At 57.9% G+C, this 24,040-nt stretch overlaps 1 protein-coding gene across 6 annotated transcripts in view; it reads left to right on the top strand.

The window, feature by feature from the left end:
• ADPRHL1 (ADP-ribosylhydrolase like 1) overlaps positions 1 to 22,598 on the top strand; it is a 56,263-nt gene extending 33,665 nt beyond the window's left edge. For 2 of the 6 annotated variants that reach the window (XM_054665620.2, XM_054665621.2), the window contains one exon: positions 14,296 to 22,598. In XM_054665620.2, coding sequence (XP_054521595.2) covers positions 14,296 to 19,690 — 5,395 coding nt within the window. In that variant the 3' untranslated portion in view covers positions 19,691 to 22,598. Of the gene's footprint in view, positions 1 to 1,275; positions 1,516 to 7,812; positions 8,249 to 10,335; positions 11,538 to 14,295 lie in introns of those variants that run through there. The other 4 variants (XM_054665624.2, XM_054665622.2, XM_063792374.1 and 1 more) reach the window with 4 other exon arrangements.
• Positions 22,599 to 24,040: the final 1,442 nt, after the last annotated feature.

Raw genomic sequence — 24,040 nt, 5'->3', positions numbered from 1 at the left:
ATGAGGTTCTCTCTCAGAGAGTCTTGGAAAAGAGACCACTTGCTCTTGTTTAAAATAAATTTGGACGTGATTTTTCCATGCAGCATCTGGTGTGAATAAAACAGCAGTTGACTGATGTTTACCGCTGTGCTTGGCCGCTTGGCTAGGGCCTCTCTTTTTGTTGTGATTTCATTAAAGGGCTCGCCTCTGGGCAGAGTTGGAATCCCAGAGGAAGCCCCAGCCTCAGGGAGAGAAGGCCGCGGGGCAGAAAGCCTGGTTGGTTGGAATCTCTGTGGGCATCCAAAATACAAGCCCTACCCCCACGGGCGTCTTCTTCTATGGGATGATTTGAAAGGGGAAAGTGGTGATGTCTTTATGCTCCCACTTAGGATTCCTGTGTGAGTGGACTGGCAAGAGAGGCTGGTGGACTTCACAGGTGGGGGCCACGGACTCCCAGCTCCCAGGCGCGTTGGGTCCAGGCTTCCTGGACCAGCCCTGCCAACCACTTCCAGGCGCCTCCACTCCCCGGCCGCCTCCCCTTGATGGAAACGACCCCTGCATTCATTCAGTGCAAGGAGCAGGCGTGTCCCAGGGGTAGAGGTGTCCCGGGGGTAGGCATGTCCCAGGGATGGGCGTGTCCCAGGGATGGGGGTGTCCCCAGGGGTAGAGGTGTTCTGGGGGTGGGCAAGTCCCAGGGATGGGCGTGTCCCAGGGATGGGCGTGTCCCGGGGGTAGAGGTGTCCCAGGGTGGGCGTGTCCCGGGGGTGGGCGTGTCCCGGGGGTAGGGGTGTCCCGGGGGTGGGCGTGTCCAGGGGGTAGGGGGTGTCCCGGGGGTGGGCGTGTCCCGGGGGGTAGGGGTGTCCCAGGGGTAGGCGTGTCCCGGGGGTGGGTCTGTCCTGGGGATGGGTGTGTCCCGGGGGTGGGTCTGTCCTGGGGATAGGCATGTCCTGGGGGTAGGGATGTCCTGGGGATAGGCATGTCCTGGGGGTAGGGATGTCCTGGGGATAGGCATGTCCTGGGGGTAGGGATGTCCCGGGGTAGGCATGTTGGCGGGGGGGTAGGGGTGTCCCAGGGGTAGGCATGTCCCAGGGGTTGGCGGTCCTGGGGGGTGGGCGTGTCTCAGGGCGTGTCCGGGGGTAGGGTTGTCCCAGGGGTGGGCGTGTCCCAGGAGTAGTGCTGTCCCCGGGTGGGCGGGTCCTGGGGCTAGGGGTGTCCCAGGGTTAGGGGTATCCCAGGGATAGGGACACACTTTGCTTTTTCCATAGAGATGCCCCGTTCGTTTTGTGGGAAGTGTAGTCCATGCTGATGGAGGAATCCGTGGCCTTCTATGCTGCAGCAATGTGGCTCCGTGCTGAGCTTCCGAATAACTGGACTAACTGTGCTGCTACTGGTGCTTTAAGTCAGAAGAACCAGAGAGACAGGCACACGGGGGCGAAGGGCCTCACGTCACACACGTCCATGGAGTGTGGTCCCAGCACCCGTGGGTGTGGGGAAATTAACTGAGAATTACCTTTCAGGAAAAGAAACCCAATTAAGGTAAGTCGGAACTGTTGCTAGCATAAGTAACACGGTAGTAGTACCCGTTTTGCCCGCTTACCGGAAAGTGGCCTTCCCTCTCCACCCTGCTGTATGAAGAGAAGGCCAGCTCGCATGAGCAGGGCGCGGCTGGGTTCAAACAGGGTGGACTCGGTCTCCATCCGCAAATCAAACCCCTCCGTGAGAATCAGAAAGTGAGTCTATTTACAAACTGATTATAGATTAAAACACACAAACACAAAATCCACAAGCATCGTAAACAAAAGCTGGCAGTGCCTTGCTTCACTTTCCTGTTACAGAGACACCCAAAAGTTGAAAAGAAAAAGCCATAGAAAGCACTGAGGGGACACTGAGCCGACTCTGCTGTTTAAAACGGCACCGGCAGGTTTCATTTTTGCGATAAAAATGACGTGTGCACAGCTTCGCCAATCCAAATGCTGTTAAAGGCGGCGTGTGGGGAAAGCTGCTTCCAACCACCCAGATAACACGGCCACGGTCGCCTAAGCCTCCTGCCAGGAGCCTCCTCACACACACCCCCCGGGCTGTGCACCTGTGTGAGACACACCTGCATGTGAGATAACAAGGCCACGCTCTCCTTCCAGGAGCCTCCTCACACACACACCCCGGGCTGTGCACCTGTATGTGAGACACACCTGCTTATGTGAGATAACAAGGCCACGCTCTCCTCCCAGGAGCCTCCTCACACACAGCCCCCGGGCTGTGCACCTGTATGTGAGACACACCTGCATGTGTGTGCTATGCCACACTATTTCTTTCCCCAAACAGGAAGCATGGTATATGTCATGGTTTGCTTTTGGCTGTTTTCATTAAACTAGGTTTTAAAATATTATTCTGTATCACCATACATAGACCAATCTCCGCCTTTTTAACTGCTGCCTAGTATTCCATTGTACTCCTGTGCCATAATTCAAATACCCCATGGATGTGGCTCTCAGTGGTTTCCATCGCGTGAGTGGCATTTGCAAACACCTGCTCTTATGGCGACTTCCAGTGTTGCTCCCCAGCTCTTCTGAAAAGGACTTAGTCTCTCCCTACAGCGCAGCGATGCCGTATTTCATTCTAGGATTCATTTTTGTATTTAATTTTTCTGAAATTGTGGTGCATCTTATGTTTTATGGTGTCCATAGTTTAAGTGATGGAGTTTTTATTTTTCTTTCTCCAAGACATTCTTATGAAATAAGGTGTGGCCAGATGCAGTGGCTCAGGCTTGTAATCCCAGCACTTTGGGAGGCTGAGGCGGGAGGATCACTTGAGCTTAGGAGTTTGAGACCAGCCTGGGCAACATGGCAAAACCCCATCTCTACAAAAAAAAAAAAAAATACAAAAATTAGCTGGGTATGGTGTTGGCGCCTGTAGTCCCAGCTCCTTGGGAGACTGAGGTGGGAGGATTGCCAGAGCCTGAGAGGTTGAGGTTGCCGTGAGGTGAGATCACATCACTGTACTCCAGACTGGGTAACACAGTAAGACCCTGAAAAAAAAAAGAAAGAAAGAAAAAAGAAAGGGAGGGAAGAAGGAAGGAAGGAGGGAGTGAAGGAAGGAAAAGAAGGAAGGGAAGGGGAGGGGAAGGGGAAGAAAGGAAGGAAGGAAGGGAGGAAGGAGGGAGGGAGGGAGGGAAGGAAAAGAGGGCACATTTTACAACCTCTTAGGCCCAGCAAGGTGTAGCTCCCCAGGGGTTCTTCTCTGGGAGCATCAGCGTTGCACATCCCTGTGGATCCGCATCTCTTGCAAGACATCAGGCACCAGGAAGGGTCAGGCAGGAGGATAAGTGCCTCTCACTCCCAGGTGGCAGACAAGGGTGCTTCAGAGGCAGGTGGGGTCCAGAATATGCCCATTCTCAGCCTGAAGCTATTGGCAGACACCTTTCTCTCAGGCCCACGGATGTGAGGTCCGAAGCCAGGACTTGGGATGGAGAGTTCCAATCGTGGCTGAGAAAGGACATGTGTGTCCTCACGAACACACCACACAGAAGTCACACGCTAGGAACATGTGCCATGTGGGAATATGAGCATGTCAGTAACACACACATGTTTAGACTTCAGGCTGATTTAAATGAATCCGTTTTCCCAAACTCTTTGATTAGAGATTTTGCATTTATATTTAAAATTATTGTGTCCAGTGTTTTCATATCTGAAAGCCATGGCAGAGCTGTCCTTCCTTTCCCACGTTGGAGGAAGCGGATCCAGGGAGGCTCCGTGACTTGAGTGGGCAGGGCAGCCGCTCAGAGCGCCCAGCCGAGGAAGTGGCGAAGCCCAGCCCCCGTTAGACGGAGAACCGTGCTGCTGCAGGCTCCCTAATGGCCAGCCCTGCGGCAGGTGGCATTTGAATGTTATTTCCCCTAGCTATTCCATGCTCCACTACAAGCGGGGCCCTTTTTACTACCCCCATTTTGTAGACAAGGAAACTAAGATTCAGGGAGTCTGAGTATTTCTCCCAGAGCTGCAGTTCATGAGCACAGAGTAGCTTTTAAACCCGACGCATCCAAAAACCACACTCAAGGCTTCTCCCCTTCCCCTAATTCTGGGAGACCTCACCACCACCACAGCCCTCAGCAAACCCTGGCGATTGCATAACCTCAGGCCCAAGCTGCCAGAAGCCAATGCCACCTGTTTTGGCTGTGGGTATAAAAATTAATAAAATATCAGCTGATAAAATTGGTAATACCCAAATTGATGTTCAATCCAAACATCTGTGCTTTAAAAACTCCATCATTGAAATGCATTCCAAAGGTCCCATTAGGTTGGAAATAACTGGAATCTCAGTGCAGGCACTGCAGCTCCCCTGGTTAAAATCCCTTGTGTGTAAACACATTTCCAGTTAACACACAGAAGCTCCCCTGGTTAAAATCCCTGGTGTGTAAACGCATTTCCAGTTAACACACAGAAGCTTCCCTGGTTAAAATCCCTCGTGTGTAAACGCATTTCCAGTTAACACACAGAAGCTCCCCTGGTTAAAATCCCTGGTGTGTAAATGCATTTCCAGTTAACACACAGAAATAAGTTATCAGCTCACTTAGCCTGTTGCGGGAAAAGCATTCACATGAGTCTCAAAGAACAGCCTGAGACCGTCTCAGGATTCGTGTGCCACACCCCGAGCAGCGGCTGCTGGTCAGCAAACAAGGGCTGAGACAGACAAAGGCAGGGACCGCGCCTGATCTGGGACAGACAGACAAAGGCAGGGACTGCGCCTGATCTGGGGCACTCTGTGTCTGGCACCACACACATCGCGAACGTTCTGTCTGATGGCCACAGGGGCGGTCCCCAGGGTCTGAACCATCGTGTGGCCCTGTGGGCAGCATCTCCCTGCCTTCCCCACCCTCCTTGTACCCTGAGAAGGGCGATCGCCCAGGACCCCCCACTCTGGCTCTCCCTCGGGCAAGACAGGCTGCACGACCTGGGGCCCTGGTGGTGCCGGCGGGGACCATGACCAGCCTGCAGATTGGGGGGACAACCTTGTCTTGTCCCACACACCAGGAAACCAGAGAGCACAGAGTCCCCGGGGCCCTGCCAGTGGGGTGCTGGTGCATCCGGGGTTCCGCAAAGCATCGCCTCTCCCAGCAGCCGTCTGTGCTGTCATGGTCCTTGAATGACACCTGTCATGACGCAGCTTTGCTGTCTCCCTCTCCTATCTTAATGGTTCACTTTTAAGTTTGTTTCAAAAAAACTAGCTCCGACAACTCCCACGCCCCTTTGCCCAGCATCAGCAGCCATTAATATTTTCCCTCGTCTCTCACTGCACACACGCGTGCATTCGCATGCACACACTCGCACATATGAGCACGCACACACAATTGTTTCTGAACCATTTGAGAATAACCTGCCGACCCTGTATCCTCTCACCATAAATATTTCAGATGAAATTCCTTAGAAAAGACAGGTTCTTCTTAACCACTGTTTGCTTATTCAAAATCGGAATTTAACCTTCAATAATGCTATTATCCAACATAACAGCATCCTGTTGCAATATAATATACTATATTGTGTTTTTATTATGTGTTAGAAATTGTGCCTACTGTTTCATCAGTTTCCTTTATAATCTATATGTTTGTAGCACAAATTGGTGACAGAAGCTCACTAACCCGATACCCTGTATGTCCCACAGGTACTGAGGGGCCCCAGGCAGTTGCTGTAATTAGGCAGCAGGCAAGCGTCCCTGGAACCCTCTGCTGACTTACTCATTTCTCAGGCCTGGAAGAGCATCCAGCGCTTATGGCCTCAGTCAGCCTGGGATGGACAGTGACCCCATTATCAGTCACAGCCGGCCGACTGGACATCCCTTCGTTGGTCACTGCTGGTTTACCAGACGCCCCTTTGTGGGTCCCAGCTAAGTCAGTCACATATAAGATCTTATGTAGGTCACAAAAAGATGTTCAGGTCAAGGCCTTGGGGTATACTAGCCCAAAAGTCCACATCGATCATTAGCCAGATTTATTTCCAGGAAATACAGATACTCAGGTTCTCCAGCTGATTCATTAGTACAGTCTGAGCTATTCCCCACCTAGTTACACAAAATCAACAGGGAGCAGTTAGCAAACACTTGTTCTTGGCTTTACTAGATGGACGGTGACCGTTGCAATGATGCTCAGAAGCTGCTGGGGAGGGGATTGGCCAGATCAGCTCCGCCGCCGCCTGAGGGCCACTCTCGGCCACCCCACGGGATCCCAGCCGGGCCCCTGGCCTTCCAGGATTTTTAGGAAGTACTCATCCCTTGGGGTTAGATTTTCTTTTTCATAAAACTAATATTAGATTCTTTAGTAATCTCTCCTCAGCCTTTGGGCTAAGATCAAGTATAGATTTATTTGTAAAATGTTAGGAGCCTCAACTTAAAGGGATCTGTGTTATTTAAAACCAATTTTAAAAAAACTACTAAGGAGGCGAGCTTGCTTCTCTCTCTCTTTTTTTTTTTTTTTTTTTTTTTTTTGAGATGGAGAATCACTCTGTCACCCAGGCTGGAGTGAAGTGGCACGATCTCAGCTCACTGCAACCTCTGCTTCCCGGGTTCAAGTGATTCTCCTGCCTTAGCCTCCTGAGTAGCTGGGACTACAGGTGCACACCACTGCGCCCAGCTAATTTTTGTGTTTTTAGTAGAGATGTGGTTTCACCCTGTTGGCCAGACTGGCCTCGAACTCCTGACCTCGTGATCCGCCTGCCTCGGCGTCCCAAAGTGCTGGGATTACAGGCATGAGCCACCGCACCCAGCCCTTCTCTTTTTATAACACTAATTCGGTGGACCCTGCCTGGTCGCCTGGAGCCGGCCACTGAGCCCACGCCTGGCTGGCCTCTGGGCAGAACGTTTCCTGTCATCAGTAGAGCAGCTGGGCCATGGAGGCCACTTACTCAATGCCTTTGGTTAAACCCTTTCCAGGTCCACACTCTGCTTGGGGACCACATCGCGGGCAGGCGTTTCTCACCCTGCCCCGCCCGGACACTGGCAGGTCCGCGTCTCCAGAAGGGCTCTCGTCCCTCTAGGCTGACCAGCAAGAACCCCAGGAGCCCAAAGGTGCAGCCCCAGTGTCTCTGTCCATGAGCTGTGGAAGGGACTCTGCCACCGCAGCTGCTAAACGGCCCCTCCCCTCTCCTCACCTGCCCCAGGGGGTTGCTGGGCGCTGGCTACCTAGGGAGGTGTCGCCCTCCCTGATCTTCATGGCTTCAGGGGAAAATGGGCACAGAACAAGTAGCCATAAAAACAGAAGAGGCTGAGCTGGGCATGGTGGCTCATGCCTGTAATCCCAGCACTTTGGGAGGCTGAGGGGCATGGATCATGAGGTCAGGAGTTCGAAACCAGCCTAGCCAACATGGTGAAAACTCATCTCTAAAAAAATACAAAAATTAGCTGGGCATGGTGGCGGGCCCCTGTAATCCCAGCTACTTGGGAGGCTGAGGCAGGAGAATGGCTTGAACCCGGGAGGCGGAGCTTGCAGTGAGCCGAGATCACGCCATTGCACTCCAGCCTGAGTGACAGAGAGAGACTCCATCTAAAAAAAAAAAAAACAAAACAGAAAACAGAAGACCCCCGCTCAGCACACTCAGGGAGATGTGCAGAGGCACGTGGCCCTGCCCCTGGAAGAGGAGCATTGGCACCACAGCGACAAGAGCAGTTCCACAGGCACAGATGGAGCCACAGCCAGGACGTGTGCCCCCAGACAGGCCTGTAGTGCCCTGAGAGCATATCGGGGAGGCCGGGACTGAGCTGCAGAGGGGAGGGAAGCCAGGGGCTGAGCCGCAGAGGGCAGGGAGGCTGGGGACTGAGGGCAGGGAGGGTGGGGGCCAAGCTGCCAAGGGGAGGAAAGGGGGGCGGCTCCAGGCTCATCCGCAGAGGGGCAGGAAATGGCAGGGCAGGCCTCTGGTGTTGATGGAGGCCCAGGACATGTTTTCTAAGCGCTGTTGGCCGAGGGCATCCAAGTGTCCCTGTCAGAAACGTGGAGGCTGGCACAGGGATGTGTGTGACATGGCTGAGGCTGGTCTGTGTTCTGAGCAGGCTCCTGGAACAGCCAGACAGTTGCAGGCCCAGCTGCCACGTGAAACCGGCCCTGCCCTTCTCTCAGAGGAGGAAACTGCAGCTGAGGGTGTTCCCTGCCCGAGGGCTCTCCGAGCAGGGCCAGGCTCGGGTGAGCCCAGCACAGCCACTGACTGGGCAGAACAGTGACCTCCAGGCCCTGCTGGCCAGAAGGTCCCCAGCAAAGAACCTGCCAACGGGGGCTGCTGTCCATGTCAAGGTGGGCCCGGGTGTGTCTCCTGCGCTGTGATGGCCTCTAGTCTCACTGTATTTTCAAACGACCTCTCTGGCTGGCCAGAGCCACCAACAACTAAATTAGGAAAGCCGGGCACCCTGCTGTTTATATTGGCCCCTGGGAGGAAGACATTCCATTCCCTGTGGGTTCTGCAGCTTGTCCAAGTGCTGAGGGGATGCTGAGGGAGGCCCGGTCTCGCCCCGCACTGCTGGGTGGGCAGCGGTCACACAGGGCAGCCCAGACTCCGCCAGCGCAGCTCTGACCGGGGGCCTTTGCAGGAGGCTTTGAGGGGCGGGGCTGACGGCCCAAGGGGCAGCACTGGCTCCCGCGCATGAGGACGCGTTCACTCAGCAGCAAGGTGTGCAGCAGGGGTGGGAAAGGGCGGGAGGCCCACCTTCACAGCAAGTGAAGCCCCCGATCACAGGGTGCCTCGGGAGACGCGCAGAGCCCCGCGTGTGAGTCGCCAAAAGTCCTGGGCCCCCCTCTCAGTCCATGACTTGGGGGCGTTCCTGGCGTCCATGCTGTTCCCCTTTGTGTGGGTCACCGTGGGGCTCACAGAGCTGGGCCTCTGGGAAAGGCTCCCTGAGGTGGGGGCATCTGAGCCGGGTTGTGAAGGATGAATAGGAGCTCGTCAGGGAGGCAGCGAGGCTGTTCCAGGCTGAAGGGCACAGCGAGGTTGGGCATGGAGTGGACAAACAGGGTGGAGGCTGGAGCTGGCAGAAAAGGGGGTGGCGAGGGGAGAAACGGGGTTGTGCAGTGGGTGAACCGAGCCTCCGGGGGGCGCTGTTGACGGTGGGTGAACCGAGCCTCCGGGGGGCGCTGTTGGCGGTGGGTGAACCGAGCCTCCGGGGGGCGCTGTTGGCGGTGGGTGAACCGAGCCTCCGGGGGGCGCTGTTGGCGGTGGGTGAACCGAGCCTCCGGGGGGCGCTGTTGGCGGTGGGTGAACCGAGCCTCCGGGGGGCGCTGTTGGCGGTGGGTGAACCGAGCCTCCGGGGGGCGCTGTTGGCGGTGGGTGAACCGAGCCTCCGGGGGGCGCTGTTGGCGGTGGGTGAACCGAGCCTCCGGGGGGCGCTGTTGGCGGTGGGTGAACCGAGCCTCCGGGGGGCGCTGTTGGCGGTGGGTGAACCGAGCCTCCGGGGGGCGCTGTTGGCGGTGGGTGAACCGAGCCTCCGGGGGGCGCTGTTGGCGGTGGGTGAACCGAGCCTCCGGGGGGCGCTGTTGGCGGTGGGTGAACCGAGCTCCGCGGGGCGCTGTTGGCGGTGGGTGAACCGAGCTCTGTGGGGCGCTGCTGGAGGTGGGTGAACCGAGCCTCTGGGGGGTCTGTTGGCGGTGGGTGAACCGAGCTCTGCGGGGCACTGTTGGTGGTGGGTGAACTGAGCCTCCGCGGGGCACTGTTGGCGGTGGGTGAACCAAGTCTCCACGGCGGCTGTTCGCCACCCACGGGTCTGCTGCCAGCCCGCCCGGCTGTGCCCAACGCTGCTCTGGACTCGGGAAAGTAGAGACCAGAACCAACAGGCGTCCCGCCCATGGAGGGGCTCTGCTCTAGTGGGGAGCTGGGCAAAAACAGAGGTGACTTGTTTAAAAGTGCACTCGGATCTTAGAAAATTATAGTGCTGTGGACCGGGCGCGGTGCCTCACGCCTGTAATCCCAGCACTTTGGGAGGCCAAGGCAGGCGAATTACAAGGTCAGGAGATCGAGACCATCCTGGCTAACGCGAGAAACCCCGTCTCTACTAAAAAATACAAAAAATTAGCCGGGCGTCGTGGCCGGCGCCTGTAGTCCCAGCTACTCCAGAGGCTGAGGCAGGAGAATGGCGTGAACCCGGGAGGCGGAGCTTGCAGTGAGCCGAGATCGCACCACGGCACTCCAGCCTGGGCGACAGAGCGAGACTCCGTCCTAAAATAAAGCAAATTTTAGTGCTGTGACAGTAGTCACCCGGGACATGCCAGCAGCAGCAGCACACGCTGAGCCGGGGGCTCCCAGAATCCCCCAACCAGTGAAGCCCAGAGCACAGAACATGCTGAGGCGGGAGTAGACCCCGGAAGAAGGAACCACCCGCAGGTTCAAGGAACCCCCCGCAGGTTCAAGGAACCCAAAGACAGCAGCACCTCTGGGGCTACCACGAGGGGCGGCGACCAGAGAGGGTGAGCGCAATAGTGGGCGGTGGGCGCAGGACTTTGTGATGAGAAGGGGCAGCCCAGGGGAATGGCAGGACAGCAGGGAGCAGGGGAGTGGCCAGGCCAGACCCAGGGAGGAACTTGGTTAATGATGATTGCACAACACAAAGGCTCTGTGAAGGGGGCTGTGGAAACCCCTCTCGCTCCTGCCCAAGGGTGTCACCCTGAACCGCGGACGCCTCTGACAGCCACAGGTCCATGGCTGAGGACACCTCAGCAAGGCGGGGCTCACCCCAAAGAGGACTTTCTAGCTCTGGCCGAATCCCCTAATCCTCAGCCAATAAACCCAGAAGAGCATCCTGATCTCTGTGAGTGAAAACGTGTCTCAGATGATCACGCTGCGGGGTGTCACGCTGTGGGGTGAAAGCCGGCTGTGACAGCTGAAGAGCTGGACCGGGTGGCCAAGTACGTCCTCCACGCTCACCGCTGGTTGCTGGCCAGGTCTTGATGACATGCTGACCTCATAAGTGGTTACAGACTTAGATGTGCCGTGGAAGAGCTAAGCTGGATTTTGAGCCACTATGACTCATAAGGAGGACATGCGGCAAGTCCAACCTATGAGGATCCACTGACACGGCCCCACCACCCAGAACAGACGCTCAGCCTCGACAAGGGGCTCCGAGTGTGGGGAGTGGTCCCGTCACCAAGCTGCCCACCATCTGAGGCCAGGGCAATGGGAATTTAGAAATCAGCCTGGGGCTCCATGACTCTCTTCATCCAAACTCGCCTCCTAACAAGGCAGGAGGATGAGCTGGTTTAATTCCAGCTCTGTTTTTCATCTTTCTATTTGGACGGTGGGGCTCAGAAGCCATCAGCCAGGGATGTGGGAAGGGGCGGATTGACGTCACACGTGGCTGAGCCTGGTGGCCTTTATTCAGATGATCAGAATGTCCCCACCGCAAGCAGTCAGCATGGTTCAGTCATCCGAATGACTCACCTGCAAAGTCATTAAGACAACTGAAATGCCCAGAGCGGGGACAAAACGTGTGACAGGCTCTGAGAAGTTCAGCCTCCTCGGGTGAAGGGAGCGCAGCCCTCTACGGGCCGCCAAGTCATAGCAGAGGGGACGTGCCCAGAGACGCCCGGCGGAAGGCAGGTAGGGCCGCTGACCCCTCACTGGGGGTGCAGCCTTCAGAGGGAGCACAATGCCCCCAGGCTGGTCCCCCAACCCCGAGGTCGGCCTGCTCCTCTGCCCTCCCCATCCCCACGGCGCAGTTGAGGGTGCGCCTGTCAACTCTGGGTTCAGGGGGGTGTGGGCGGCCTCTGGCTGGGGCAGTTCTGGGGCCGCCCGGGATCACTTTACCAGCCATAGGGACACAGCGGCTCCTTCCTGGGTGGGCTCCAATGACTCAGAACGAGGGCGTGCCTGGCAGCAGGATGCACAGCTGCTCCCTGGATTAGTTTATTTTTACAGTCGTCCCGGCTCGCAGCACACTGTGGCCTTGCAGCAGGTTCCGAGTTTAGTTTTCGTGTAAATGTCTCATCCTCGGCAGGTTTGGAAGGAGCGCCGTCTGCCTCAGTGGTTCCGAGTGGGGTCCCTGGACCAGCGGCCTCGGAATCACCAGGGACTTGTTAAAATGCAGATTCCCAGGCCCCTCACCAGACCGTGGATCAGAGGTGTTGGTGGTGCGGCCCCAAAATCCGGGTCTCAGCAAGGCCTCTTGATCCACTGATGCCCACCGGGGTTTGGGGGCGAAGAGCACACTCTCTCCATGTGAACTCACTGAACTGGGCGAGGGAGGCGTCTCGGGGAGGTGGGGGAAGCGGAGTCCTGTGTTCCATCTGCGGCCCTGCCACTCCTCTGTGTGGGGTCCGTCCTGGCCCTGGGTCATCGCGTGCCCACAGCAACATGGCTACGTGGTCATGTGGTCAGCCGCTGTCACCTCCTCCATCAGGGCTGCTTGGCAACAGCTTTTAACAAGGAAATCCATCCATGGCTTCAAAACAGAGCTCTCTCTTTTGGAAAAATGCAGACAAACACAAAAAGAGAAGTATGTTCATACATTTCCTTCCGGTCTGTTTTCAGCCTGCTCAGCTTCTTCCTTCTTTTTTTTTTTTGAGACGGAGTCTCGCCCTGTCGCTCAGGCTGGAGTGCAGTGGTGCGATCTCGGCTCACTGCAAGCTCTGCCTCCTGGGTTCACGCCATTCTCCTGCCTCAGCCTCCCAAGTAGCTGGGACTACAGGCGCCCGCCACCACGCCTGGCTAATTTTTTTTTGTATCTTTAGTAGAGACGGGGTTTCACCGTGTTATCCAGGATGGTCTCGATCTCCTGACCTCGTGATCTGCCAGCCTCGGCCTCCCAAATCACGCTGAGATTACAGGCGTGAGCCACAGCGCCCAGCCTCAGCTTCTTAAAAACAATCGGGTTAGAGTGAGCTTTTCACTTGGCACCACGTCACCAGCTGCATCCGGCCGCCGACTCTTCTCCCACAAATGTGGACGTGCCATTGTGCGGCCGCCCTGGAGTTCGACATCAAGGATGCTCTAGATTTTTCAACATTATAAACGGCACCGTGAAGGCGACTTTTCCTGTAATACTCGAGTCTTTGTTCCTCATCCCTGATGATCTCCTTAGAATGAATGACTAACAGGTGTGACAGCTAAGATTCTGGGTGCGTCTACCGAAAATTACCATCTGGGGAGGTCAGAGACGGCTCCACCCCCTGCCACAGATGGGGAGACCTTCCAGCTTTGCTCCTGTGGTCACGGCTGCTCAGGAGCAGAACTTACCCCGGACCCAGGCTCAGAAAACACCATCAAATCACAAAGACCCTGTCTCTCCAGCCAAGACCCATTTGGTCCTGTCTCTTTGAAAGCTGGGCTGGTGGGAAGGAATCCCTGGTGGACCTGCAGAAAAACATCTCACTGGGAAAGGGCGGCAGCCCCCAGCCTCAGTGGCTCCTCTAAGCCATTTTGAAAGGGGTTCCGGAGACCCAGCCAAGTGATCCCAGCCCTCTTCCCTCCTCTCTGCAGCCCCCTCTTTCCTTCCTCTCTGCAACCTCCCCTCCTCTCTGCAGCCCCCTCCTCCCTTCCTCTCTGCAGCTCTCTCCTCCCTTCCTCTCTGCAGCCCCCTCCTCCCCTCCTTTCAGTAGCCCCATCTTTCCCTCCTCTCTGCAGCCCCCTCCTCCCTTCCTCTCTGCAGCTCTCTCCTCCCTTCCTCTCTGCAGCCCCCTCCTCCCCTCCTCTCTACAACCCCCTCCTCCCCTCCTCTCTGCAGCCCCCTCCTCCCCTGCTCCTGGTGGGCACTGCCCACTGCAGTGCTGATTCCTGCCCAGGAGCTTGTGAGGAAACTCTTTCTGCCTTCTCCGCCCACCCCAAGCCTGAGCGGTTTGCTGAATCTTCAGAGTCTCTGCTGTAGGGACCCAGGTCCCTGGGATCATGGCAGAATTTAACTATGCTTTTAATTTTATCTTTCATACTTAAAGGTAGAGACATACACAGTCCACACAGAGAATAGACACTTCTTTATATGTGCTTTTTTACCTACTGTACAAGCAAAGTATGTTCGTTAAAAATTTTTTTTTAATATGTTGCATATGCAAAGTGGTTTTCCAAACGCTTTCACAAAACTGTTCAACGTCAACTCCTCAATGCCCTTAGGAGGAGCGTGTGTCAGAAGTTCCTGCCATTTAACAGGAAATAGTGACCCAGAAAAGCTTTGGCATCCCTGACAACCCCGAATTAACAGCAGGGACAGCCCAGAAGCCACAGCTCCTGGCTCCTAATCTCTTTTTCTCCCTACCAGACTTTTGGGGCCCCTGAAAAGGTGGGATTGCCCCATGATAAATGTTCTATAGAGTCATCTTGGAGAAAAATGATGATGAAGTAGGTGATGATTCCTTTTTCTCTGCAGCCGGAAGAGCAGCAAGACCTGCAGTGACGACATGTCTGTGGACGCCCAAACCCTGAAGAAGAAGATGGGCAAGCTGGCCTGTGACCCGGCCGCCCACTCCATCCTCAGCAGCCTGCTGCTCTACGTCATGGGCCGTGCAGACCGGCCCCCGGGGACAGAGGCCGGGGGGAGCAGGCCCAGCCACCAGCCCCAGACCCAGGAGGCCACCCAGCGGCCCACGCGCTTCCAGCTCCTGCAGGCCAAGTTCCTGGGCACTGGCCGGGAGCGCTACCTCAAGAGGACCCGGGAGGTGGGCCGGCTGATCTCCAAGGACAAGCAGGGGCCGGGTGGGGGCCTCGTGGGTGCCACCATCAACAAGCTCCTGGAGAAGACCAAGGAGCCGGCCCCAAAGCCCTGCCTCAGCGAGAAGCCCCGCTGGGGCCACCCGGCCGGGAAGAGCACCGTGAAAAACATCCTGAAGATATTCTTGGCCGCCGAGGAGAAGGAGGCGAAGGAGAAAGAAGCACGCGAGAAGCCCCCTGCGGAGCGGCCCAAAGCCGCCAGGGGCCTCTTGCCGAAGATCATGGGCAAGAGCTCGGTGCTGTCCAAGCTGCGGGAGAAGTTCGAGCAGAACAGCTGCCTGTGCTCTGAGGCCAGTGCGCTGAGGCTGCACACGCAGGAGCGGAAGAAGAGGAACCTGCAGAGGAAGAGGATGCACCGGCCGGAGGTGCGCGTGCTGCACACGGCCACCATGGCCAGCACCTGCGTCAAGATGCCCCCTGCCCGCTTTCTGGCCTGCACGGCTGAGCCCCTGCCGGCCCTCAGCATCGCCACCGTCGTCTGTGGCCCCAGGAGCTGGCTGTCCCACTGCACCAAAATCAGCCACTCGGAGGCAAGGCGTCCACCCAGAGGAGAAGCCAGCATGCCCCCTAGTGCCAGGGAGACGGGGCCCAGTGGGAACAAAGCAGTGGGAAAGGGGCCCCTGGAGGAGGAGCCCCAAAGACAGCCAAGGCCCTCGAAGCCCATGACACCGCAGGTGATGGCTCGGAGGGACGGCCACGCTATCCCCTCGCTGGCCTCCTCTTGTGCTCCCTGCACAGGTGGAGTCCTTCCTGGCCTTGTGCCTGCATCATCCCCACTGGGACCGGCCAGCCCTTGGGGCACCGGATCAGCCGGAGGTGATGGGACGGCAGACCCCACCACAGAGAGCACCGCAGGAGGCGTCCAGGAGGTGAGGGGAGCCAGGCTCACGTGGTCTCCTGGGCCCCCAGGGAGTGCAGGGCAGGGCCCTGAAATCACCATGACTGTTTGCAGTTCAGAGGATGAAAGGGACGGAGCAGTCTTCCTAGACCCAGGGAGAGACCCCCTCTTTGCCACCCAGAAGTATTTCCCAGAACAGAAGGTGCCGGAGCACATCCCACCCCTGAACGCTCCATCGGTCCAGGCTGCTCGGAGAACACAGCCTGCCACGGAGCCTCCACGGATAACTGTCCAAATTCCAGTTGTCCATGAAATGCCAGCCCCTCCCACCAGGCTGCAAAATACGTCAAGTGGTGAAAACAAACCTTCTTGTATTTTTGGAGGAGAGAATGTGGTTGAAAATGCCCACACAGAATTTCCCACCGTGACTGAGAACAGAAGGGGTCACCGAGCCCCAGTGGAACTGAGCAAGCTTTCAGGGATGCAGGCGGGACTCGGCGCCTCTTCGCCGCAGGGGTCACGGGCAGCTCCGCGTCTGGCAGCAGCAAGAGGGGCTGTGGGCGCCGACCACAGTGTCCCAGAGACACTTCTGACACAGAGACTCCAGACAGATCCTGCTGGCGGGAAGGAAAACAAAGGCAGCTTTGAGAATTCACGCGGTCCCAGGAATCCTGACGATATTTCAGGAGAGAGGACCTCTGAGCTCAGAGATGTGAAGCATCCGTTGCCAGAATCTAATGAAATATCAATGCAGAACAAGGGCTCCGCAACAAATGATCCTGCAGCCTCACAAAACCTTCTGAGGGGAAACACCAGCCATGCCTCCAGCAGCCAGCAAGTGCCGTCCCCGACTGGGAGAAACCCAACAGGAGCCCCCACGTCACTGGCGGCATCATCCAAGGGGCGTACGGGGCCTGAGGGTGTCACCCCGATGGGCACGACCGTGCCCGGTGCGCTGGAGGAATGCAGAAGGCCGCCGCTAATAGAGTCTTCTCAGCCCCTGAAGGCTGCCGAGAAAATCACCAGCCATGATGTTCGCGAGAACCCACTGTCCTCATTAAATGAACCACCCAAACCAGGTATGAAAGCCTGTGGAGCGATGGCAGCTGCAGGGAGCGTTGCGAGCCGCGCCACGCCTGCACCAGCGCCAGGCAGCACCCAGAGCCCTGGAGACCGCACAGCGGGAGAGCCAGAGACGCTGGGCCAGCGGGGAAGCAGAGCCTTGTCCGAAAGCCACCCCAGAGGAGAGGCTCTCTCTCAAGACCCTCATAGCCACGGCCTCCTGGCCCCTGGGGGATCCTTGGAGCCCAAGAGTGGAGCAGCAGGGAGGAGCCTCCTGAGAGGCGTGGCCCTCGTCCAGCACCCAGAGGACATTGCGACCCTTGCCTGCCACCCGGAGGATGCTGCAACCCTCGCCCGGCACCCAGAGGCGGCCCGATTACACATTTCAAACACATCGGCAGCCAGCAGACATACGGCAGCTGTAGGAGGCAGAAAGGATGTGGCTGTGGAAGGAAACCTTTTGGGTTTCAGCACAAAGTCTGGAATTCCTCCTTCTGATCATCCTAGGCCACAGGCAAGGAGCGTGGCAGAGTCCCCCAGCTATGGCCCTGGCCTCCCGCCGTCGCCTCCTGAGAACCCACAGGCAAAGGGCAGGGAGGGCGTCAGGTTTCCCCGTGGGGCAGAGCCTGACCATCTGCTTCCTGCAGTGCCTCCCGCGGAGGTGGACATGGGGTGGGTAGGTGGCACCCACCAGCGGGGCCCTCCCCATCTGCAGGCACACCTGCCCCCTACTGCTGGTGACACACAGGCAAAGCTCCGGGCCAGTGTCCCCGAGCCTAGGACACAGGCAGGTGAATCCCAGGAGCGTTCCCTGACACAGGCGGACCTGGGGAGGCAACAGAGTCACCAGGCACAGGAGGAGACCCCCCAGCCCAGGGATGTGGGGAAGAGGGTGGCGCCGTCGGGCCCGAAGGTTGTGCTGAACCCAGCAAAAGAGCCTCAGACATGGTGGGCACAGGATCTGGCCGGGGACAAAGGGACGGCCACTGGGGTTGGGGGCGCCTGCCAGTGCAGTGACCAAGGTCAGCAGCATCTGCAGGGACCCTGGGAGGAGCGGGGGAGGAGCACGGCGTGGGGAGAGGGCACCAGGGCTGCCAGGAACCCAGCTGTGCCTCCAGGGGACCCCAAGGGGCCGGGAAGCCCGGAAGCCCCAGGACAGGACCAGGGACAGGTTCAGGAATGGGCCCGGGGACAGGTTCAGGGACACGCTCCAGAACAGGCCCAGTGGCAGACCCAGATAGAGGCCCAGGGGCAGGCACAGGAACCGGCTCAGGGTGGGACCCAGGGACAGGTTCAGGGACAGGCCCAGAAATGGGCTCAGGGGCAGATTCAGGGACAGGCCCAGAAACAGTTTCAAGGACAGGTTCAGAAATGGGCCCAGGAAGAGGCTCAGGGACAGGCCCAGTGGCAGACCCAGATAAAGGTCCAGAAATGGGCTCAGGAACAGACCCAGAAAGGGGCTCAGGAACGGGTTCAGGGTCAGGCCCAGAAAGGGGCTCAGGAACGGGCCCAGGAACAGGCTCAGGAGCAGACCCAGATAGAGACTCAGGGTCAGGCCCAGAAGGGGGCTCAGGAACGGGCTCGGGAACAGGCCCAGAAAGGGGCTCAGGAACGGGCTCGGGAACAGGCCCAGAAAGGGGCTCAGGAACGGGCTCGGGAACAGGCCCAGAAAGGGGCTCAGGAACGGGCTCGGGAACAGGCCCAGAAAGGGGCTCAGCAACGGGCTCGGGAACAGGCCCAGAAAGGGTCTCAGGAACGGGCCCGGGAACAGGGTTGGGAGCCGACCCAGATAGAGGCTCAGAGGCAGACCCAGAAAGGGGCTCAGGAACGGGCTCGGGAACAGGGTCGGGAGCAGACCCACATAGAGGCTCAGGGTCAGGCCCAGAAAGGGGCTCAGGAACGAGCTCGGGAACAGGCCCAGAAAGGGGCTCGGGAACAGGCCCAGAAAGGGACTCAGGAACGGGCCCGGGATCAGGGCTGGGAGCAGACCCAGATAGAGGCTCAGAGGCAGACCCAGAAAGGGGCTCAGGAACGGGCTCGGGAACAGGGTCGGGAGCAGACCCACATAGAGGCTCAGGGTCAGGCCCAGAAAGGGGCTCAGGAACGGGCTCGGGATCAGGGCTGGGAGCAGACCCAGATAGAGACTCAGAGGCAGACCCAGAAAGGGGCTCAGGAACGGGCTCGGGAACAGGCCCAGAAAGGGGCTCAGGAACGGGCTCGGGATCAGGTCTGGGAGCAGACCCAGATAGAGGCTCAGAGGCAGACCCAGAAAGGGGCTCAGGAACGGGCTCGGGAACAGGCCCAGAAAGGGGCTCAGGAACGGGCTCGGGATCAGGTCTGGGAGCAGACCCAGATAGAGGCTCAGAGGCAGACCCAGAAAGGGGCTCAGGAACGGGCTCGGGAACAGGGCTGGGAGCAGACCCACATAGAGGCTCAGGGTCAGGCCCAGAAAGGGGCTCGGGAACGGGCTCGGGATCAGGGCTGGGAGCAGACCCAGATAGAGGCTCAGAGGCAGACCCAGAAAGGGGCTCAGGAACGGGCTCGGGAACAGGCCCAGAAAGGGGCTCAGGAACGGGCTCGGGATCAGGTCTGGGAGCAGACCCAGATAGAGGCTCAGAGGCAGACCCAGAAAGGGGCTCAGGAACGGGCTTGGGAACAGGGTCGGGAACAGGCCTTGACAAGTGGGATGGCGCCTCGGGCCTGGGAGCAGCCCATTAGTGGCATAGCTGAGGGAGTGGATGCTGCTGGCAGGAGTGGGGGGCCCAGAAGCCCAGCCCCCAGGGATGGTGGACAGTCTGGGGGCAGTGGCCTGGGGGAGCCCAGCGCCGGGCACCCACCCCCAGGAAGCCGCCCCCTCAGGGGCAAGAGCATTGCCACCTCTCCCCTGGGGCTGGGAAAGAGCCCAACTGAGCCCACGCCTGAGGCTGGGGGCTGCGGGACTCCCCAGGCCCCGGCCCAGGAGGGGCCCCCAGGCCACCCTGGGGCTGAGAGGGCCCCGCAGGACAGGATGGAGGCATCGGAGCCCGAGCGTCGCGGGAGGTCCAGGTACCTGGCCAAGTACAAAGCCCAGAGCTTCCGTGACCAGAGGGCCTTCGATTTGTCCTTCAGACCAATGAGCGTCAGGGCCAGCGACACGTCTGAGCTCCCAAAGTGAGGCCCCGAGTCCACACCGTGGCTCGCCCAGCACTGTGACATCCGCCCATTGAGGGACTTCAGGCATTTTCCTGCCTCCAAATGCGTCTTGGAGCATCCCCTACAGAGACTCCTGTTTCCATAATTTTCTTTCCCTTCTTCACAAGCTGACCTTGGGAGGATTGAGCTACATGGGGGTCGGGTTCCTGTCACCCCACAGAGCCACGAGGCCATGGGGGTGGGAGGTGCGGGCCTGTGGCCTCACCAGGCCCTCGGGATTCTTTGTGTCTTCACTCGGGGGCGCCGGCTCACCCCTCTCTCACACAGCCTGCAGCATGGAGCTCACACCTCCCGCAGTGGCACAGTGTGTGCGTCCCCTTCAATCTGCAGGATGCTGGCACTTTGGGACGCCTCCCCAGCTCTCACAGGGCCACCTCCCACTGCTCTCTGCCCACACCCCGCCATGCCCTGCTCTGACGTGGCCGCATGGCACCCACCATCCATGGGCCCAAAGTGATGCACACCGCCCCACCCCCATGACTCGAAAGAAAGGGCAGAGCTTCCTCCAGCCTCAGACGCCCAGGCGGGTGCCGGGTGCTGTGTGGCTGCTGGGCCATGTGGTGGTCACCAGAGGGTGTGGGAACGCTGGGATCCCAGGCCGAAACCAGCTCATCCGGAGGAAGAGGCCTCAGGAAATGCCCACGTTAAGTTCTGAGAAAGGGACAGTGCAGAGCCGTGGGAAGCCAGGATCCCAAGGAAGCTTCGTCTGGAAACTGGGTGCTGGGAGAATGAACGGGAGCCTGCCCGCCCTTCCCTGCAGTCCCTGCGGGTGGCGCCACTGGTGCCAGTGACCTGAGAGCCTCGCTGTCTGTCCTCCGTCCTCCCGAACAGCATGGAAGTGTTTCCTGCCCTGGCCCGAGACGGCCCACGACTCCGGCCTTGTTCAGGTACTGAGGTAATGCATGTTCAGGCTGGAATATTTGAATGCTGTCTAGAGGCACAAGAAGGAAATCAAAGCCACCTGTGGTCACATTGCCTCGAGATGGTTTTTGTTGCTGCTCTGGACTATTATTTTGGCTCTTCCTCCATGCACCTATTTCAAAGCACATTCTTCCCCATGATGGAGCCATGCACCTCCGTGTCGTGATCCAACGTCCCAGGCCACTCGGTGGCCTCTGAAACCCCGACCCGTGAGGCCACACGGCTGCCTGAGTGGCCCCGGAGCAGCTGGCTTTTCAGCGTGAACCGATGCAGCCTGTCGCCCTACGGCCCCGCACCCTTGTTTTCGGTGGTGCCCTCCCTGTGGAAAGTTAATTCCTGCTTTTTGAAGGTGTCTTGGCATCTTCTGCCTTTGCTGCTGAGCGGTTTCCTGAAACAGCCCTACGCGTTGGCAAAGGCGCTTTGGTGCCTGCTGCGAGCACCTCTGTTTTCTGACTCGGATGTTCCTTTAGACGAAGGTGTTTTCCAATGTCGGCCCTGAGAGGGCGTTTAGCAGGCGCGTCCTACCCACGGCGGGGCTGGGGTCTCTCCTACCAGGGAAGGTCCATCCCGGCAGACGCCAGTGGCTTTGGCTCTGCGGCGCCAGGGAGGCGGCGTGACGTCATGCTCCGGGGAGCGTACAGGTTTCCTTCCAGTCGAACAATTAACTTAAGATCCAGCAGGTTTGACCCACCCTCACCTGCTAGGACATGCGAGTGCTGGTGTCTGGAAGGAGGGCCGGGCTGTGCTGAGCTCTGGGGGGCCGGTCCCCACAGCTCCCCCCGCAGGGCCCCCGGGGCCTCCTCTATAACTCAGGGGTCCGTGCTCCCAGCCCACTTCGAGGGGTTTCTGCTTGGCGTGTGGGTTCTAAGTGCGAGCTGCTGTGTGTGGAGGCTCCTGAGCACCGGGTGCCCCTCGCGCATGTGGGTCCCCGGGCAGCCCAGCTGCACACAGGATGGTCCCGGGGTGCGGGTGGGGGCAGAGCTGAGCATGGCGTGTACTTGGCCACAGAAGTCTTGCTGTGGTGCCGCTGGACCCCTGCTAGGAGGACAGGGTCCCCTCTCTCACGAAGCACACGGACCTCCGGAGTCCCTGCCCCTGCAGTCCTGGGAGCCTGCAGTTGGGGCTGGAGTTGGCCTCTCGGAGCCACCCAAACGGAGAGGCCCATGAGAGAGGAGCTCAGGGGTCCAGCAGAGGCTGACAGAGTGGCCTCTTTGTCCTGTTGGCGGCCCCTGCTCATGCCTGGGGCGTCCTCCCTGGAGCTGGGGGAGCTCAGGGACCCCCAGGTCTGTGTGGCTGCCCCTGCCACTCCAGGCACAGAGGCACGGCCCTCACTCTTTACCTATTTGGAATTTGAGGCAATGAGTGGCGAGAACATGATGACAGACACGGGAGGTAAAAATATGTTCACTGGCTGTTCCCTTTAGAAATAAGAAGTGGTGGGACTTGCGCTGCTATTTTTAAATAGACCAGAGAGTACACTGGAGAAGGCATTGAGTGGTTTTATTTTAAGTGGTGGAAAAAATGATGAGAATCTCCTCCAGATGACAGCTCTGGAAGTGTCGTGCCTGAACCCCTCTCACAGTCTGGAGGGCACAGAGTCTGTGAGCGGCCAGGAGGCCACCTGCTCGACTGGCCCGTCCTCTCCGTGTGCCAGATACAGCCCAGCATCACACTGCCCTCAGCTCAAAAACAGCACAGCTACTCTGTGTGCAGGAAAAAACTGCCAATGACTTCACCAGGATTTGAGAACGGTCCGTACGTTCACACTAAGCTGAGACAGCGCAGGTTAGAAGATAGCACGGGGAGGTATTCACACTTCAGATACGACCATCACTGCCACATGGCTAAGGCCCACACCCTCCTGGGGTGAAATAACTATAGCAGAAGAATGGTGCGCTAACCACCCCCACGGGCATTTTAAATAAAACCCAAAGTTTTTTTTTTTTTTTTTTTTTTTTTTTAAAGAAAAAAGAAAGAAAGAAAGAAAGTGGCCGGGCGCGGTGGCTCATGCCTGTAATCCCAGCACTTTGGGAGGCCGAGGCAGACAGATCACGAGGTCAGGAGATCAAGACCATCCTGGCTAACACGGTGAAACCCCGTCTCTACTAAAAATACAAAAATTAGCCGGGCGCGGTGGCGGGCGCCTGTAGTCCCAGCTACTCGGGAGCCTGAGACAGGAGAATGGCGTGAACCCGGGAGGTGGAGCTTGTAGTGAGCCGAGATTGCGCCACTGCACTCCAGCCTGGGTGACAGAGCGAGACTCTGTCAAAAAAGAAAAGAAAAGAAAAGAAAAGAAAACAGGATATTTATTTTAGCTTCTTAGTTAACATCATTAATTTTGTGTAGTTGAGTGACTCGTTGACTGCCTCCTCCCTGCAGTTTTTTATGGTGCCTCCGGCTGTCGACAGGCCTGCTGTGAGCCGCAGGTCTGTGGGTGCAAGTGACAACAGCCGGGCAGGAGGCGGTGCACTCAGGCGGCAGGAAGGTCCCGAGACGGCGACGAGAATGTGGTCATGTTCAGGACACTCGCTCGGGGAGGGTCGTTGTCTGGGATTTTACACGCTCAGCACCACCTCCTTATTCTATTCTCAGGGTATCTCTGCTGTTGGAGTTACGGTCTTTCGGTTGTGTATTAGGCTACAGCTATTTATTAAACTTTTTCTTGTTCATATTCTTCTTTGTATATAAACAACCCTAAAATGGGTTAGTCAGAAAAAATTACTAAATGTCATTTGTTGTATTCTCTCTGTATTTTTACTAACATAATTCAGCTGGAAATAATTTCAAAAAGAAATAAAATACCTTTCCCATTACAAATCTCTTCCTTGCATTGTTGAAGCAGCCGCATAAATGAGGTAGGACTCAGGCCTCGGGCGAGGGGCAGAGCCCCCATCGGGTGAATGTGGCCAGCCTGGGGCAGTGATCCTGGGCAGGAGGGAGGGTCTGGGGCAAGGCCCCAAGTGGGAGGAGAACCCCTTAGGGTGTGCTTAGAGAAACAAGGCCATGCACTCCCCAGACCCTCTCTTGGTCCAGTCAAGACTGCTGGCCTCGGAGCAAGACCCAGGGAGCTGGACTTCGGCCACTGCACCTGGGCCGCGGGGGGCCAAAGGGCTGGGGTGTCCTCTGGGACACAGAGGGAGACTGGACAGAAGGGAGGGAAGGAGTATGGGTGCAACAGGCCCAGCAGGCCTGTGAGACACCCTCTGCCCTCCACTACTCTGTATGCAGGAGAACTTTGTAAGTGACTTTTCATGAGGATTTAACAACGGGTGGTTTAAGCTCATGCCAGACCTAGCTGGGAATGCCTGCATTCCAAACCCCTGCTGTGCCCGTGGGTGGCGCGGGTTCTTGGCATCTTGTGAGGAGGAAAGCTTGTTCCACTGAAACAAGC

Source organism: Pan troglodytes, chromosome 14 (genome assembly GCF_028858775.2).
Source record: "Pan troglodytes isolate AG18354 chromosome 14, NHGRI_mPanTro3-v2.0_pri, whole genome shotgun sequence".
In the NCBI taxonomy this organism is placed as follows: domain Eukaryota; kingdom Metazoa; phylum Chordata; class Mammalia; order Primates; family Hominidae; genus Pan; species Pan troglodytes.
The sequence above is the reverse complement of the archived record's forward strand: the minus strand, read 5'-3'. Positions and strand labels throughout refer to the sequence as shown.